Raw genomic sequence first — 17,736 nt, 5'->3', positions numbered from 1 at the left:
GTCGGTGTTGGCGATTAGTGTGCTTGGTGTGGTTGTTTCTGCACGCTTTTGCCCGTCCTCCCCCACAGGCGGACTTCTCCAGCTTCTGATAGCAAGCGAGGCGGTCACGCTACAAGCCATGCTGCTCTACATGCATGCTGTGATGGGGTGTTTGGCTTCCTTTGTCCGTGTGTTGTCGTTGGCGATGCTGTGACTCGGTTGGGGGGGGCGTGGGGTGGAAATCAAAGTGTTAGATTGTGGATCGCGGGAGTGGGGCTTGGATGCAAGGGCGCATAGGCGAGGCACCGGCGCGCGCCGAGGCGAAACTCTGTTCCCATCGAGCCACCCGCCCAATAATCCACCTGCACGCACTGATCGCCCTTCCCTCGCCTCCCCTTTGATCGGACAGCAGGACCTGAATCGTGGCGATTGTTTGAGCACGAACTTGAGTCGAGGGAAGATGCGGATGATGGCAGGGATGAGGCTGGAGGATCGGGTGCGAATCGTAAGGCGGGCTTGGCGTTGGGGTGTTGGATTTGGAATTGGCGCGTGTTGGCCACAGCGGCAGTGTGGACCCACAGGGCAAGAGCCCAGGCACCACACCTCAGCACTGCAGCTCAGCAGCCAGAGCAAGCGGAGCGGTCCCGTGTTGGCCGGCTGCCGACTATCCCGCTTTGCCTCGACCAGAACCACCAACCACCACCAACCACCACATCCTCCTCGTTTTGCTTGATATACAGCGTTTGGGGTCTGGCTCATGCGCGCACATTGGCACTCGGCATGACGCGCTCGCCTGCACCCGCATCGGCGGCACCACCAATACGTCTCCGCCACCCGCTGCCACCACCCCCGCACCTCTCCACCCGTCCACGATCGAAAGAGCCTCACTCGAGCTACGCTTCCACCTCGTCATCGGCATCGCCAGAGTTCTTCTCGACGTCCAACGCCACCTCGCCCTACTATACCAGCTCGCACCCCAGCCCCGCTTCGACGAGTTCCGGTAGCAGTCTACGCACCCCACCCGATCTGTTGGTGAATGGGAGCAGTGTCGGGCATAAGGTGGGCAAGGCGGTGCCCGCGGTGAACTCGTGGAATGGCAGGGCGGTCAAGCCGCGCGAGGAGAGGAAGCTCAGTGCGGACGAGATTAGGAGGAGGAAGAGGTTGTTGGGCGATCTGCCCCAGCTCGAGCTGCTGCAACTGCCAAGTCCCCCACCCAGTCCTAAACCTGCCGCGGCAGCAACGAAACGACCCCGAGACGATGATAGGGCGGTGGCGAGACACGGGTCGCATTCGCCAACGACAATGACCCAGCTTGCGGCGGCGTACCGCTCGGCGGCGAGGGAGCTCAAACATGCGGCGGATGCGAGGGCGGCAAGTGCGTCCGCATCGCGGCCGTCGTACGTCGCAGCGAGACCCACCGAGGTGTCGGCGCTGCAGCAGCTGGATGCGGTGCTCCTCTTTTGCCATGCGTTTTGGCTGGACGACCTTGCGTCGCCGAGGTGTGTGGCCAAGAACTGGATCTCGCTGTTTGGGCTGCTAAGGTATGCGACGAATGCGCATGCGGATCTGGGCAACGACGTGCTCCTCGGCGTGTGCAGGCTCGTCGAAGCCGCAGTGCTAAGGAAACTGCACAGGCACGATTCGGCAATGCTGCTCAGGGATATCGCCACCGCCGACGTGGACGAAATCAAGGCGGCGGTGGAAAGGCAGACTGCAGACCTCGAAAGGGCAGATAGGCTAGCCTCCCAGGCGAGGAATCTGCTTGCAGTGCCCAATCTAGCTGCGTATCCCGAGCTGTGCAAGACTGCACTGGCAAGTACCGTGCCCAATACAGAAGTGGCCGCAAGGGGGTTGGATGCCAGCACCCCGAAGTGCGCATTCGCATGGCCGCTGGATTGCATCACACCCATGCCGTTCATCGTGGCGTTTGGCAGAGCCGCCGTGGCGGAACACGCGCTCACCGCCAATGTCCACTACGTCCCCGTCAAGGTTCCAACCACTTGACCCCCCCCAGTACCCATAGTTTGCTTCGTCTCTGCTCTCTCGTACCTCATCTTTGCTCGTGCATTCTGCTTTCGTTTTTGTATCCGTCCCTGCATCTCTCATTCGTTCGCGCGACTCTTGCAAGTATTGTTGTTGACCCATCGCCGTCGAATGTGTGCGTTTGTGTGCGCAGCCCCCCCAGCGCCGATACAGAGGCAGAGTGGGAGCAAGTGGTCGTGGTGGACCCGGCGACAGGTCGCAATTCCCCGCACCGCCCTTGCGAGTGTCCAACGGCCAGGTCCTTGGCAGCGCTTTGCCGTCGCGCACCGCCAGCTCAAACAGCTCGTCCGCACGCCCCGACCGGCCCCACAACGCACGCCATCAACCGCTCCGACCAGCACGAGAGCCTCATTCCAAGCGACCACATTCAAATCTGCAACCATCTTCGACAAAGCCCGGGAGGAGAAAGACTGCATTGCTGGATCGCCCGCCGCGCTCGCTACTTCTTGGGCTTGGCCTTGCCCTTGCCCTTGCCCGCAGCCGCTGCCTTGGGCTTCTTGACGAGCTTGTCCTTGGAGACATCGTCGTCGTCGCGCTTGTCGTCGTCGTCGTCATCATCCGGCACCACCTCCTCCTCCACCGCATCTTCCAAATCCGGCACCCCGGCACCGCCCACCTTCGTCTTGACTCCCAACTCGGTCGCCTTGTGAAACGCAATCGGACTACCAAAACCCCCCCGCAGCAATCGAAAAAAAGGTCAGTTGAAAGTGGAATGAAACGGCATAGAAAAGATATACGCACTGGTTGGAGGCGTTGTACTTGCGCGTGAAGCCGGCCTTGACCGCACTGGGAACACTCTTGAGCGCCGCTTCGGCATTGTTGGGATCCAATCCCAGCTCCAAAATCACCTCGCGATCCTCAATGCCAAGGTAGTAGTCGTCCATGAGCTGGATCACCTGCTCGACACCGTCGGCGCCATCGTCGATCATGGGCTGGATAAGCATGCGCCACATCGAAGGCAGGTAGTGCTGACGCAAGTCGTGCTTGGACCCTGAACAAACCAGACGCATCTTGGCCTGCACATCCACCACCGCGCGTGTGAGTCGCTGCTGCTTCGAGTTCTGCCCGAGCCAACCCGGGAAGCTGGGGAAGCCACCCTCGGTACCACCGTAGATGAACGAGCACGGTCGCACCGATGACGCGATCGCATGCAGAGGCATCAACGACCAGTGCTGCTCGCTGCCGTGGATCATGCGGTCCACCAAATCGCCGTCGGAAATGCTCTCGGATGCCTTGCGCAGCAGCTCGAGATGCTTGAGCTGTTGACGTGGGCCCGACTCGCGCGACGCAAGCACCGGCCTCGCCTTAACATAGTTCTCGGCCACCATGAGCGGCACAAACGAATGGTCCTGGAAATACAGATCCGCCTTGTCGTTGAGCGTCTTGCGCGAAGTGGCGCTAAACATGTACGGCGACGAGAGCTCGCTGTAGAGCGTAAAGGGCGTGTGCAATCCCGGCTTGGAGTTCTCGGCACCCAGAGCCTTGGACTCGTCAAAGTCCATGGTGCTCTTGGAGAGCTTCCACGTGCTGAGCATGTTGATCACCGAGCGAATGTCGCTCTGCGCCGCCTCGATGAGCTGCGCCATGACCTCGCCAGGGATCTTGAGTTTCTCCTTGAACGCGATCGACAGCATCCTCGACTTGACCGCCGCAGCGTCGGGCTTGCGGAAGCCGAGGTTGTAGGTGGTGTGTTCGAAGGGACGCATCTTTTGATTGCGTCGGTCGTTGCAGATGCAGATGATGGGCACCTTGGTCTTCTTGATGAGCGCATTGATGGCGCCCACGCCGCCACGGTCGCCGCCCGACATGCCGTCGACCTCGTCCATGATGAGCACGGTACGCTCGTGGATGCGCGGCACGTCGCTCGACGAAGCCTTGGCACCACCGCCGCCAGAGTACCAGCTGTCGAGCGACTTGTTGTTGATCGTGTCCTGGAGCATGGACTCGATGAGCTTCTTGGAGCGCGCGTCACTGGCGTTGAATTCGAGCGGCGAGTAGCCCTCCATCTTGGCGACCAGGTGCGCCGAGGTGGTCTTGCCGATGCCGGGAGGGCCCGAGATGAGGACGGCGCGGTAGATGTTCATGCCGTCCTTGCCGGGCTTTTTGAAGTTGCTGCGGTACGAGCTGGGCCAGGCTTTGAGCCAAGCGGCGAGCTTTTCGGCGGCGGCCTTGTTGCCGACGAGATCCTTCATCTGCTTGGGCGCGTACTTTGTGGTCCAGAGCATGTTGGCGTAGTCGGAGAGATCGACTTCTGCGCCCTTGGGAGGGCCCATGGATCTTGCGACCTGCTTGATCTTTTCCTCCTCTGCCTTGATCTTGGCCTTTGCCTTTTCGTCGAGTTCGCCGGCGCCTCGGCTGCGGATTAGGTCGAGGAAGCCGTCCTCGTCGAGCGTGGGGATCTTGTTCTTTTTGATGGACTCGAGCTTCTTGGGGCCTGCGCCTTCGCCGAGCACGACGTAAGAGGTCTTTGACGAGGGACCGCTGGTGATCCTGGCACCGTAGCGCTTTGCAAGGTCGGTGGCTTCGTCGCGGCTGATGGAAGAGAGCTCGCCGGTGAAGACTAGAGTCAGACCGGCCAAGCAGTTGGGCTGACCCTGAGGGATGTCCTTGGAGCCTGGCGCCGAGGGGCCTGCGGCTCTACGGGCTGCGATCTCCTTCCACGACGCCTTCTTGTCGGCAGCGGGAGCGGGCTCGGTGGAGGGCTGCGGTTTGGCTGGAGCTGGCGCGGCGGCAGGCTTGGCGGCAGGCTTGGCGGCGGGTTTGGCGGCGGGCTTGCGCGTTGGAGGCGGATCTTGGAATTCGTCGTCCCAGTCGTCGATCTGGATGGACTTTGCAGTGGCAATGGCTCTGCGTGCGGGCTGCTTTGGTGCCGAGGTGGAGGTGGACGAGCTGGCTTTGGCGGCGGTTGTAGCAGGTCTCTTGGGCGCGGGAGCAAAGTCGTCCTCGTCGTCATCGTCACTGGGAGCTGTTCGACGAGATTTGGAGGGAGCGACAAAGTCGTCGTCATCATCGTCGTCATCGTCGTCCTTGTCGTAAGCTTTGCGCTTGGTGGCTGACTTTCTGGGGCTCTTCCTGGCAGGGGTGCTCTGGTTGGACTTTGGTGGGGCGGGTGCAGGCTTGACATCGTCGGCGTCGTCGTCCGAGTCGTCGATGACCATGGGGTCTGCTTTTGTGGCGGTAGCGGTGCGACGAGTCGAGGCGGAGGGTTTGGGGTTGGAAGAAAAGTACTTGGAGGCCGAGGGTGATGGGGCGGCCTGCTTGGATGGCGTTGTGCGAGGCTCCTGGGAGGAAGCGGGGCTGGAGCCAGGCTGCTTTCCACCGAAGAAGGTAGAGAGCGAAGCCTGTCCCTTTGGAAGCGGTGTGGATGGCTTCTTGGGCGGCATGTTGATCGCTTGCGGTGTGGTTGGAAGAGTGAGATGAAGGCAAGAGGCAAAGGTGAGCTGTGCGAGGGGTGTTGGCTGAGCTGAGCCGTGATGTTCTCTCTCTCTCTCTTTACGCGAAGAAATGCGCTCTCTCCCTCTGTCACTCGCCCTCGCCCTCGCACAGTCCCCACCTCCCACCAAAAAGTGGAGAAAGAGCGCCCCACGCCGTGCTGCTGAGTGAGCGATGGCGACGCGTCGAGGCGGCTTTTTTAGCGCTTCAGCCGCGTCGCTTTTTCGAAAAAAATAACACCGCGCTAGCCGCGTTCGATCTGACATCCTTGCGAAAAATCGCACCCGCATTTCGTCGTGCATTGGCCACACATCCCGACAGGCCGGACGGCGGACCCTGTCTGGCCACGCACACTCTTCGTTGTCGAACACCACCATCTTCCACTTCGCAGCGACATGTCGCACAATCACTACCCACCGCCATCGTCCCTCAAGGTCTCCATTCGTCCGCTCCAGTCCTCCTTCTTCGCTGGCGAAGACTTCACCTGCCACATCACCTTCATCAATACCAACCCGCGCGTCGCACACACACAGCCCCTCGTCCAGGGCGAGTTCGCACCTGCCGCGTCCGACCACCTTCTCAACGACACCGCTACCCGCCGCGTCGTCTCCGCACTTCCCACACATGCGAAATCTCGCAGCGTCGACGTCAGGGCGCTCGGTCGGCAACACGAGTCCGACTCCGCCTCCGACCCTCCTCAAGACCCATCGCGGCGAAGCAACCTCCTTCGCCATCTCCATGTCGACGACCTGCCGCATCGCAGAAACCTCATAGGCAAGGCGGCTCCTTCGCACTCGAGCTCCAATGCTATCCATCCCTGGTCCGTCTCGCCTCGCATCGGATCCGCAAAACCCTCGCATCGCTCAACCAAGTCTGTTGCTGCACTCCCGCAGAAGAACGGCACAGACCTCGGCCTCGGTCGGCCCACCGCTCCGCCTGCCCCTGCTCCCGCCACCCACTCCAACCCTTCTTCTCCCAATCCGCCCTCCCGCGTATCGTCGCTTCCGGGCCTTGGCAAGAGAACCACCTCGGCTCCCATCGCTTCCAATCACTCGCATTCCCGCAAAAAGTCGGTCGCACAGCTACAGGCAGAGGACCTCACAGAAGCTTTCGAACTCGACTCGCTCGACCCAGCTCGCTCCACCTCCGGCATCTCCTCCCCCACTTCCCACCCGCCTTCTCCATTTCGCGCCAACAGCAACGGCGACGCCAACCAATCCGCCAGCTTTTACGGCCTCGGTCGCAACGATACCATGGAGAGCGTCTTCCGAGAATCCATGACCGACTGGTCCCAATCCAGACGCCCTTCCATTCCCAGGAGCCCTTCGCACAGCCCAATATACCCGCCTCCCGAAGCCTTACCCTCCGGAACCGAAAAAATCCTCTGGTCCTTTGCCCAGCTGGGAGGCACCATCGAGATCGACGAGAGCCTCATCAAGCCCGGCGACTTTGAGAATCTCAAACACAGGCTCGCATACGGCGACTTGACTGGAGCCAGTGCTTCTCCACTCTCAGTACCTGGCACCCCCAGGACTCTTGGTGGCGGTCATCTCGCTCAGGCAGCCGATTCCTTTCCGGGAAGCTCGGGATGGAGCAACCTCTTGCGCAGCTCCTTTAGCAGTCGCCCGCACCAACACCGTCGCACCGGCTCCACTCTGCAGGACGCCCAGGAACGTACGCTTCAGAGCCGCAGCGTTCCCACCTTTTCCACGCCACCCAGCATCGTCGCTGTCGACCTCGTCCTGCCTCCGGGCGAATCCAAGTCGTTCGAGTTCAAGCTGCGGTTGCCTGTCGATCTGCCGCCTTCCTACCTCGGCAAGGCTATCCGTCTCAAGTACACGCTCACCCTCGGCACCAACCGCTTCGACACCGCCGCTACTGCCACTCGTGGCCGCCCACACACAAGCCGCCTCATCCAGGTCCCCATCCGCGTTTACAACCACGTTGGCGCTTCGGGCTTCCGCCCCTTTTTCGACCTCATGAACCCGGTCATCCTCACAAAGGAAGAAGCCTTCGTCATTGCAGTCGATAACGACGCCTCCGCTGTACCATCAGCTCCCAGCCTGCCCAAAAGATCCATCAAAGCTCCGCAAATTCAACGCCAGGAATTGGAGTCGTACGTCAGGCAGCTGCTTACCAAGTCGGAATCGGCATCAACCATCAAGCTCGACTCGGGCATCTCGGCACCCACAAACCAGGGCAGTGGTTGTAAGGCGGCGGTCGAAGCGTTGGCGCGGTCGTCCGGAAAAGTGTCTTACGACATTTCCAAAGACGGCAAAGTCGCTGCCGTCCTTACGCTGGTTCGATCCAGGTATCGGTTGGGTGAAACGATTACGGGCGTGATTAACATCAATAATCACACCTCGCTGGCGCGCATTGCTCGAATGAGCGCCACCCTCGAGACGTTCGAAGAGGTTCAACCCAGCATTGCCACCCTGCCAGCGGGAAGACTTCAGCGAGCCACGAGGATCGTCCATGCAGAACACCACGAGAGCGTGCTGGACAAGGGTAGGGCAAGCTTCAGCCTGTCCGTACCAAGTGGCGCAACACCCGAATTCGTCACTAGCGGAGTCAAGCTCAACTGGCTCGTCAAACTGGCCTTCCTGACCATCTCTGCGACCTCGGGCGAGGAAAAAGCAAAGCCACCACCGCACTTGATGCCCGGCGCAGCAGACGGATTCTCGCGCTACCACATCAGCCTCAGAGGCGTAGACAGCTTAGCTGGCTCGGTGGGCGAACAGCCAAAGGTCGTGCTCAAGCAAATGGGCTGTGCGGCAGAAACCAAGCTCGAGACAGTCGAATGCGCTGTGCCCGTATCGATCCTGCCCAACAGCACGAGCTTCAAGGTGGGGGATGCAGAATTCTACGCCTAGCCCATCCCAAAGTGCAGTCAATCCAAACGCAAACGCATACACAGACCGTCAACGTCGCACCGAGTGACAACGATGAGGTCGCAAGCGAGTGATGTCCAAAACAAAAACGACGGCTTGCATTGAGCATTGTGATCGGCACACGAGAGAGTGAAAGTGAGGGAGCATTCCGGATAAAAAGCACGGGAAAAGTACAGAGCACAGAGGTACAGCGTGAACGACGCGGCTGGGCCACGCATGCGGCCCGACCATTAACTTAACGAGCGGAGAGAAATGAAAGCAAAGGGGACCACGATGGGTGGGAGGGAAAAGACAGTGGAACGGCAACTGGCGTAGAGCGATCTAGTAACGACCACCTCGCTCCGACATTTCGGGTGCGAGATCCTCGGGATCGATGGTCTGCAGGATGGTGTCCTTGATACCCGGGAAGACGGTCCTGAAAGCGTCGACGCCAAAGATCATATCGAGATGCTCGTAGTTCTGCAGCTCGACGGTGTGGATCATCTCGACGTTCCTCTCGTAGCGCTGGATCCTCTGTACGAGCGGCTTGCCCAGCACGAGGAAGTCGATGTCGCCGTAAAAGATGGAGTGGGGCGGGAAGGTGCGCGGGAACCAAGGCTCTGTGATCCTGGGGTCAAAGATGCAGCCTCGGTGGGAGAAGCCGGACATGTACCAGTAGAGCAGCTCGGACGAGGTGGGCACGGGCACCGTGCGGAAGATCTTGGGCTTCTGGCGCGAGACCCAGTTGTGGTCGTGGAAGCCAAAGAGGAAGGCAAAGATGACGTAGGCGATGTGGCCGAACCAGAAGGCGGGGAGGAACTCCTGTGCGAAACCGATGGCGGGCATGAACTCGCGCACGCCAAAGACGAGGCCCCACCACTTGCGCGAGCGGAACTGGCGGAGGAGGGAGAAGGGGAACTTGCGCAGCACGGAGCCAGCGTAGACCGAGGGACCGAGAGCGACAAAGCAGCTGAGCTTGTCGCCGATCTCGGGACAGATACCGGGGCTGAGGGCGAGGTACATGGAGCCGGAGCCCTGGGAGTGTCCGACGTAGGCGAGCTGGGGACGACCGGTGGCGGCGGTGATGTAGTCGACGACGTCGCGCAGATCGAAGGCGAGCTCCTTGAGGCCCCAAGCCCAGAATCTTGGGTCGGAGCGGGTGTACTCGGTGTGGCCAGCCTTGAAGTTGGAGCGGATGTTGGTGATCCAGACGTCGAAGCCCTGGTCTACGAGCCAAAAGGCCATGGAGCGTTCCTCGTTGACGATAAAGTGAGAAGAGTTGCAGAGGATGCCGTGCTGGAGGACGACGGGGTGGCCGACGGCGCCGCCTCGACGCGGGTCCGAGATGCGGTGGGCCTTGAGGATCCAGCCGCCCTCGGTGACGATTTCGTGTTCGTCGCACTGGTAACCCCAGAACTCGGCGTAGTAGGCGGGCCTGCCGGAGCCGCGCTCGCCGGTGATCCTGCGCTCGTACTCGCGGTCGGTCTTCGACTTGGGGGGCGACTTTTTGAAGGGGTTGAAGTAGGCAAAGTAGGCGACGAAGAGGACGGAGCCGAGTGCGGTGGTGGAGGCGAAGAAGGAGATCATCTGGCGGAAGTTGAGACGGAGGCGCTGGAAGGTGCCGTAGTTGCCGTAGTCAGCGACGACGTGGTCGAAGAAGGGCATCTCGAGCGGCGCCTCGTCCTGGTAGTTGGGGAAGGTGGGGTCGAAGAAGGCGGGCTCGTCGCGATGCGGGTAAGGGCGTGAGCCGGGATCGCCCATGATCTCGACGCGTGCGGGGCGGGAGCGAGGCTGCTGGGCGGATTCCATGTCGGAAGCGTCGTCAAAGGGGCCCTGTTGGCGTGGTGCGGGCTGTGCGACGGCGGCAGACTCTGCCTCGGTGTCTGTGTCTAGATGGTCGCGGGGACGGGCGTCTTGTTCGTCGAAGGGGTCTGCGCCTCCGCGCTGAGAGGCAGCATCCCTGCTGGTTTCCGAAGCAGGCCCGGAGGCGCGACGACGCCTGCTGTAGTCGATGAAGCCGGAAGACATGTGGCCGTATTTGAGATGATGGTGTGCGGATGGATGTCGGGATAGTCGATGACGCCGGCCTGAGCGTGCAACGACAGGAAAAGCAAGACCGATGGATGGAGGGAGGGAGGGAGGAGGGAGGGGAAAAGAGGGATGGAGCGAGGTTGGAAGCGAGCGAGTGGATGGCGGGCGGCGATTCGAGTGCGATTCGAGCTGGGCGCCGCCAGGGCAGCGGTGCAAAGCGTCGATCCTTGCTAGCTGTTTGCGGAGAGAGACCGGGAGGGAGGCAGCGAGGTTCGAGGGCAGCCGCCGCCCTGATGCAGCTGGGCGAGAGAGAGAGGCAGAAGCCGTTGTTCAACGTGCAGAGACAGGCACACTGGCAGCCAACCAGGGCGGATGCGGGGAAAATCCCCCGATGCCTGCTGCCCTCTTTTGCCTTTGCTCCTGCTCCGCCGCCGCCACCTACAGTAGCATCCGCCTAAAGCGAGCTACAGCGGACTTTTACGAAACAAATGCAAAAGAGTGACTGCCCCCCCTTTCTTGTTTCGAGCACGATGAAGAGCTTCGTATGCTTGCAAGGGGTGCGAGCGATCCTCGACACCCAACACGTATGAAAAGGCGCACCCACGGCCACGCCTACATACAAACACAAACACGCACACACATGGACCCACGGACGACGCAGCACGAGCGAGGCCAGAGCTGCCTCTTTTTTTCTTTTTTTTTTTTTTCCTCGCCTTTTTCACGCACCACCTCCTTTTTTTTGTTTTTTTTTTTTTTGTGCAACGCTGCGCTCTTGTGTGACGGTCGGGGCTCAATTCGGCAGCTGAAGCGAGCCCAGTCTGCTGCAGATGCGGACGAGCGGAGTTCCTCATGCGGCTCGAAGCGAGAATTTCCCGCCCAATTTCAGCTTTTTCGAGAAATCAGCAGCTGCAGCTCCCAGATTGGCTTGGGCGCGCATGGAGAAAAAAAAAACGCGCGGCAATGTTAGACCAGCCAAGCTCCCATCCGACGCTCGAACCCACGCCCCTCTCGTCTTCGTCATTCAACGGCATAGACAGGCACCCATCCACACAGCCGCGCTGACTGAGATACGAGGGATCAACATGGCATTTTCACAGCAGACGCTCGCGCACTTCAGTCCGAGTCCGAATCCGAGCCGCTCTCGTCCGACGAGCTCTCCGAGTGCACCAGATCGTCGTGGCCGCCCGCCGCTCCTCCGCCCGAGCCCATCGCATCCGGATTGCCAAACTGCTCCAGCTGCTGCTGCAGCCGCGCAATCCGCTCCGCCTCCTCCCCCTCGTCCAGATTCTTCTTCTTGATGCCGCCCGTACCGCGCTTGCGTCCGTCGAGCGGCGCCGACTTGCTGTTCTTGTTCACCGCCGCCGCCACCTTTTTGGGTCGCACCACATACTTGTACAGCTTGTACAGCGTCTTGGCCGACAGCTCGTCAATGTCGAGCTCAATCTCCTCCTCGTCGTTCTGGTTCGGCGGCTTGTCCTCGTTGATGATCCGGATCGCCCCGTCCAGACGCTCCTCGCTCAGCTCCGTGATCTTGGCCGCAAGCTCCTCCTTCTGCTCGTACGTCACCGTGCGGATGTCCTCGTCGCTGTTGTCGTCGCGCCGGCTCGACGTCGCCTTCTTGGCGCTGCCGCTGCCGCTCGACGCCGCCGCCTGCTTCTTCTTGCCCGCTCCCGCCGCCTTGGCCTTCTTGGCAGGCACGTACTCGGCAGACGCCGACGCCGCTGCCGCCGGACTGCTCGCTCCCTTGGCCTTGCTCTTCTTGCGATTCGCCGCCGCTCCGCCCTCGGACGCTTTTCGCTTGGTGCCCGCGCCGCCCTTGCTCTTGCTCTTCTTGGAGCCGCCCGAGCTGGCGTAGCTCTCCTGCAGCGACGCCAGCATGGCCTTGGTGTTGGCGATCAGGTCGGCATTCTGGTTCTTGGCGCCCTCGAGCATGGCCAAGGTGCTCGCCAGCTGCGAGATCTGCGCCTGCAGCGTCGCCAGAAACTCGGGATCCACGTCGTCCTCGTCGTCGTCCGCATCCTCGTCGTCGTCCACGTCGCTCTCCTCGTAGTCGGGCAAGGGCGCCGGCGCCGGCTTGCGCGCCATCTTGTCCTGGTACACCGACTTGAGCTGCTCGCCCATGTTGTGCACGTCCGAGCCCGGAGGGTTGAAGGTGAAGCAGTTCTGGAAGAGCAGCTGCATGTCGGCGTTGAACTCGTCCGCGTCGGCGTACACGCCCGAGCGCACGTTCTTCTGGACGTCGCGCAGCGCGATGGGCTTCTTGATCATCTGGAAGTACGCCGGGGCCCAGTCAAAGTCCATGGTCGGCTTGTCGTAAAAGACCCAGGCGACGTTCGAGTAGGTGGGCTTGAGCAGGTCGTCGATGACGCGCGTGCAGAAGCGCAGCTCGTCCTGAGCCACCTTTGCGTAGTGCGCCTGCTCGCGAGCCGAGAGGCTGCCCGCCTTCTTGGCGAGCTTGCGGCGAGCTGCCTTGCGCTGCTCGGACGACGAGGCGCTCTGGGGCTCGCTGGCCCACGGCAGATCCTTGGGCGGCGGAGGGTGGATCTCCCTCTTGGGACGGCCGCCGACGTCGGAAGACGAACGTCGGATGGTGGGCACCGGGTTGGAAGGACGACGAGCGCGTGCGCCGCCGGCGTCGGAAGACTGTGCGGATACGGCGGTGGCTGCTGGGAGGTCCTTCATGTACTTGTCGAAAGCGGCCTCCAAAACGCGGGCGTTTTGGGTGTAGGGGCTGTCTGGCCCGTTGAAGGTGGCGCAATTGAAGAAGACCTGGCGCACGTCTGCCTCAAAGTCTTGGACGCGGCGATAGACGTCCTTGGCCGGGTCTAGGCCCCATTGGGGAGCCGACTTTGCCTTGTCGCCTGGCTTCGAGTTGGGTCTGAGGACGAGGGCGGTGAGAGCGAGCTTGATGTCGATGGTGCCAAAGTCCATTGGCTTTGTGATGATGTCCGGGTACTGGGGGATGCCGAGAGCGATGGGGTCGACGGGCTGGAGGAATGCGATTGCCTCGCGTCGACTCTTGAGCGACTTGAGGGTGCTCTGGGCAAACTTGAGCTGGGCGGGGGTGACATCCATGGGGCCGTCGTAGGGCTTGACATCGACGTTGTTGGAGTGGGCTGGTTGTTGGTGGTGCGGAGCGGATGCTGCTGCTGCTGCTGCTGCCGCTGCTGCTGGTGCATCGTTGGCCTGAGACTGGTGGGACTGCACTTCGGAGAGGAGACCGGCGGGCTGAATGCCGACGCTCGAGAGGGGCTCTGCTGTGGGTGGCACGACGGTTGATTGGGGTTGCTCTAGCTTGGGTGCGGGTGCATGATTGAAGCTAGGTTCTGTCTTGGGCGGCAGCTCTGCGTTGGAGGAGGTGGTGGCGAAAGCATGGCCGTTGACCTGCTGGGAGTGGAAGCCGTCCGACATGATTGGCAGGTGTGCAGAGATGACTGAGCAAGCGACACTTGCAGCGTGTGCGTGTGGTGGTGGTGGTGGTGGTGGTGAAGATGACAGATGCGTGGATGATGCGAGCGGATGGATGGTGGAGGGGGTGATGACGCTGCGGACGAGGTGATGAGCGGATGGATGGATGCGGGAAGAAAGAGGATGGAAGCGCCTGACGTGTCGGACGGTCGATCTGGCCTTTGGGCTGGCTTTGGGTGGGGAGCGACAAATCAGAAGGGAAGAGGCAAAGTCGAAAACGCGTCGAGTAGAAATACTTGGCCGAGCCGCCCTCTCGACGCGCAGCTAGCTGACCAGCCGATCCCCACCCCTTCCGCAACGCGAAGGCCCCGCGACCGCGCTGAGTGCTCAGATCTAACAGCCTAGCCTCGGTGTCGAAAATTATGTTCGATCGACGTCTATAACACGTGGCACTTTTCAAAATGTGACTAGGCTCGGCGACCACCACCGGAAATGAAAATAAGTTATTGAATGACTTTGGCTTGCTGGCAAAATGCAGCCTTCCTCTGCCCGGCAAGAGAGAGCCGAAGGCGACGCATGACCGCCTCCGCCGCACCATCCTTCTCGTTTCCATGCACGAGCCTGCCGTCCATGCATAGCTTGTCACAGTGGCTGCCGTCACAACGCGTATTCGCCGGCCGTCTGCTTCCGTCGGTGGTGGTTGGCAATGCAATGCCCAAGATGAGCGAGTTTCTTTTTCCCTTTTTTTTTGCATTCCCAGCAAAATGACGCGCGGAGGCAGGCCCGTTTGTTTTTTTTTTGCAAAATCCCACAAATTCCGCACGGCGACGGCGGCAACGAATCGTTTGGACTGCAAATCCGCAGTCGGCAGTTTGAACATGGCTCTCATTGCCTTCTTCGGTCAACACCAACCATCGTCTCGCTTTTGCGTGCTCTCTCCTCTCCACCACCACCATCCTTTCCGCCATCAGCATCATCAGCCTGCTCTCTGTGTGCAGCGCTGATAGGGCTCCACCATTCCAGGTCTTGGTAGCTGTCCGCATCCGGCACTCGGACCTGTGATCCAACACCATCGTCTTGTACCACCACCATCGCACATCGCACTCTGCACTCCGCACTCGGCTGGCTCGCTCGCCTGCATGACCACACCACCGCCCCCACCGCCACTCCTTCTCCTGACATGGGCGTGAGTGCGGTCATCCGCGGAGGCTTCGGCTTCCTCCTCGACCGCCACCATGACGTGCACGTCTCCACCAACAACAACATCAACGTCACCCCCACCACCAACGCTCTCCACTCCTTCTTCCGCCGTCAACGCGAGGCGCCCCTCCCCATCACACCCGTCTCCATCCTCAAGTCCATGCTCCAGCTCGACGACCTCCAGGCGCTCCTCTGGGCCTGGACCATCGTCGCCATCCTCCTTCTCTTCGCCTTTTGGTCCAACCCCAACGAGGCCTCCTTCCGCCCCTTTCTCACCGACCTCGTCTTCCGCGAACGTCTCCGACTTCTCAATGAGGACGACGACGCCACCCTCGCAGAGCCATCCTCGGCGCAACATCCTCCCGCACGTCGTTCCGACTCCAAACCTCACTCCTCCCTCCTCGCAACCGCCTCGGGCTCCTCGGCTCCTTTCGCTCTCACCTTTGGCTCCAAGCTCGCCCTCTCCGTGCGCACCCCGCCCTTTCACCGCAAAGATCTAGGCCTCCTCTCCATCGTCACCATCTCCCAAAGCACCCCCATATCCACCTCCAATCCACAGCCAACCAATGCCGATGCTGCCATCGACTGCACCTCCCTCTTCATCGGAGCTTTCGGAAAATGGTGGGTCCTCGGCTTCGCCATCCCTGATCTCCCCGGCGCAAGGTCGCGCTCGCCTCATCGTACCAACAAACCCGACCGCGAAGAGCTCGAGGAGAACATCACCGATCTCGCAGACTGGGGCGTGCTAGAGATGCGCGCCATCGACTCCGAACCCGATTCGCACCACACTCTCACCCACTCCAACAACATCCCTTCCGCCCAAGATCCGCCAAACAATCACCAGCCTCGCACCACTCCTCCCATCCAGCCGCCCGCTCCAGTCGTCCATCCATCTCATCCAGCTCAAAAAGACCTCGTCGACCGCGACACGCTCGACAACGAAGACTGCCTCAGCATCACCGGCCTCGTCGCTAGGTCGCGCTCCGAGGTCGCCGATCTCCACGACCAGCTCGCTCAGGTACGCAGCGCTTCCACTCGCGCGTGTGAAGCACTCGAGCACGATCTCGACCAAGTCCGCTCCAAGAAAAAGGAAGAGGAAAGACTGAGATCCGACGTCAAGACAAGGACAAAGGCCTTGGACGACAGCAAGAGGCAGGTCGAAAGCGCCAGGCGCGAAGCAGAGAGACGGCTCAAAGCTGCAAACGCCGCCCGTGCGCTCAAACAGGCCAGCATCCAACAAAGGAAGGAACAGATCGAATCGCTCAAGAAACGTCGCGCCAACCTCATCGCAAGGAAAGCCACCAACGCAGAAAAGCGCCAGCAACGTTCCGACGAGCTTGCACAGCTCATCAGCCAGGCAAAATCCAACACCGACATGCTTCGTGCAGACATCCAAAATCTGCAGCAGGAGCTCGACGACGCGCACAACCTACTCCAGCTCGAGAAGCTCAACGCTCGCCACGCCCACGAACACGACTTTTCGCGAGACGCTGCACCCCTCGACATGCATGCACCCTATTGGTCGCCCGCAATGGAGCAGAGTCAACTCGACAGGCAGGACGCCATGTATGCGCAACTCGCCGCCACTCCCGATCCACTCGTCGACACCCTTGCCCGCATGGAAGAGCGCTCGCTCGCCGCCAACCAGTTTCCCCCATCGCTCCTCGACGCCGAGTCCGCCATCTCGATCAACAAGCTCCAGAGCGCGCGCATCGATGGATACGCTGACCTCGGCACTAGCGTCCTCCGCAACGCCTTCCGCCGCGCAAACGCCGCCGCCGTGGCAGACGGACACGAGCCCTTGGCCACGGCGCCTCAGGGCCTCGCCAATCCTTCCTTGCAGAACGTCTCCAACTTTGAGGCCATCAAGCAGGCCTTCCAACCCACCCTCGCCACCGAGGAGGATGGACGACGCTCTTGGTCTGCCTTTGACGTCTGGCAGTCCGATCTCCGCAGTGGCGGCCGACAGCGCATGCAGTGGTCCTCAGGCGGCGCCAACGCCAGTGCCGACTCCTTGCCCCAGTTCAGCACCAGCAGCTCCTTCCTGCCCCTCGACCGAAGCAACAGCGCAGAGCAAGGCGCCCCCCCATCCTTTGCGGGCTCCGCCAGTCCAGACAGCTCGCGCAACCTCCCCCCCGTCAAAAGGGCTTTCCGCTGGCCCTTCCGACCCAGTCAGGTGCAGGATGATCTGGTCTAGACACCTACGCGCTCGCAATGCTCCGTCCTCGACCGTAGCTCCCGGCGCTTCGCTGCCAATGTCCTTCGTGCTGCTCTTGGATGCGTTTGAAATGCCATGCGATGTTTGGCTATGGATTCCCCTTGGTTCCGTGTCATGTCCGTGTCGAGGTCCTTGGCGCAAATCGAGTCTACTAGAAGCGTCAGTAGGCGTGAGAGCTTTGCTGAGATGGATGCTGCTTGGCGCATCGAAGCTCCTCTCGCTGCACGCATCCGTATGATGAACAGTAAATCTTGCTCAGCCGGGTCACTGTGGTTCGCCGTGCATCGACTCATAACAGTGCAAGTCGCGACTATGATCAGGTGTCCTAGCGGTGGTCACGGAGATCATGAATGTGTAGGTGGATTCCTCGCCGTGCCCAAGCACCCGGGCTGCGTAGTGGATGGATAGCGCTACGCATCGAAAAAGGCATAATACGTCATGGTGCAAGCAAGTAGCCAGCTAGGCGGACGTGTCGATGTAGCTACCGGCAAAGCATACTGGTTGGCATACCTGGTTGGCACTGCGGCCAAGTATGAGTCTTACAACAGTCATATC

At 61.0% G+C, this 17,736-nt stretch overlaps 6 protein-coding genes across 6 annotated transcripts; 3 read left to right on the top strand and 3 right to left on the bottom strand.

Annotated features, from left to right (window-relative positions):
- Positions 1-759: 759 nt before the first annotated feature.
- PAN0_009d3870 (uncharacterized protein) lies at positions 760-1,983 on the top strand (the record flags this gene model as incomplete). The annotated part of the gene is made up of 1 exon (XM_014800829.1): positions 760-1,983. One exon carries the CDS (start codon positions 760-762, stop codon positions 1,981-1,983), a length of 1,224 nt encoding a protein of 407 aa, XP_014656315.1.
- Positions 1,984-2,461: 478 nt separating this feature from the next.
- On the bottom strand, positions 2,462-5,405 carry PAN0_009c3869 (DNA replication factor C, large subunit; the record flags this gene model as incomplete). Its single annotated transcript, XM_014800828.1, has 2 exons — positions 2,462-2,684; positions 2,764-5,405. The coding sequence occupies 2 exons, from the start codon at positions 5,403-5,405 to the stop codon at positions 2,462-2,464; spliced, it is 2,865 nt and encodes a 954-aa protein (XP_014656314.1).
- A 444-nt stretch (positions 5,406-5,849) lies between these two features.
- Positions 5,850-8,327, top strand: PAN0_009d3868 (intracellular protein transport protein; the record flags this gene model as incomplete). The annotated part of the gene is made up of 1 exon (XM_014800827.1): positions 5,850-8,327. The coding sequence occupies one exon, from the start codon at positions 5,850-5,852 to the stop codon at positions 8,325-8,327; it is 2,478 nt and encodes an 825-aa protein (XP_014656313.1).
- A 339-nt stretch (positions 8,328-8,666) lies between these two features.
- Positions 8,667-10,352, bottom strand: PAN0_009c3867 (alpha/beta-hydrolase; the record flags this gene model as incomplete). Its single annotated transcript, XM_014800826.1, has 1 exon — positions 8,667-10,352. One exon carries the CDS (start codon positions 10,350-10,352, stop codon positions 8,667-8,669), a length of 1,686 nt encoding a protein of 561 aa, XP_014656312.1.
- Positions 10,353-11,468: 1,116 nt separating this feature from the next.
- On the bottom strand, positions 11,469-13,766 carry PAN0_009c3866 (bromodomain transcription initiation factor; Bdf2p; the record flags this gene model as incomplete). Its single annotated transcript, XM_014800825.1, has 1 exon — positions 11,469-13,766. One exon carries the CDS (start codon positions 13,764-13,766, stop codon positions 11,469-11,471), a length of 2,298 nt encoding a protein of 765 aa, XP_014656311.1.
- A 1,177-nt stretch (positions 13,767-14,943) lies between these two features.
- PAN0_009d3865 (uncharacterized protein) lies at positions 14,944-17,160 on the top strand (the record flags this gene model as incomplete). The annotated part of the gene is made up of 1 exon (XM_014800824.1): positions 14,944-17,160. One exon carries the CDS (start codon positions 14,944-14,946, stop codon positions 17,158-17,160), a length of 2,217 nt encoding a protein of 738 aa, XP_014656310.1.
- Positions 17,161-17,736: the final 576 nt, after the last annotated feature.

The sequence above is a fragment of the Moesziomyces antarcticus genome, assembly GCF_000747765.1.
Source record: "Moesziomyces antarcticus DNA, scaffold: scaffold_v10009, strain JCM 10317, whole genome shotgun sequence".
Classification (NCBI taxonomy): Eukaryota; Fungi; Basidiomycota; class Ustilaginomycetes; order Ustilaginales; family Ustilaginaceae; genus Moesziomyces; species Moesziomyces antarcticus.
The sequence above is the reverse complement of the archived record's forward strand: the minus strand, read 5'-3'. Positions and strand labels throughout refer to the sequence as shown.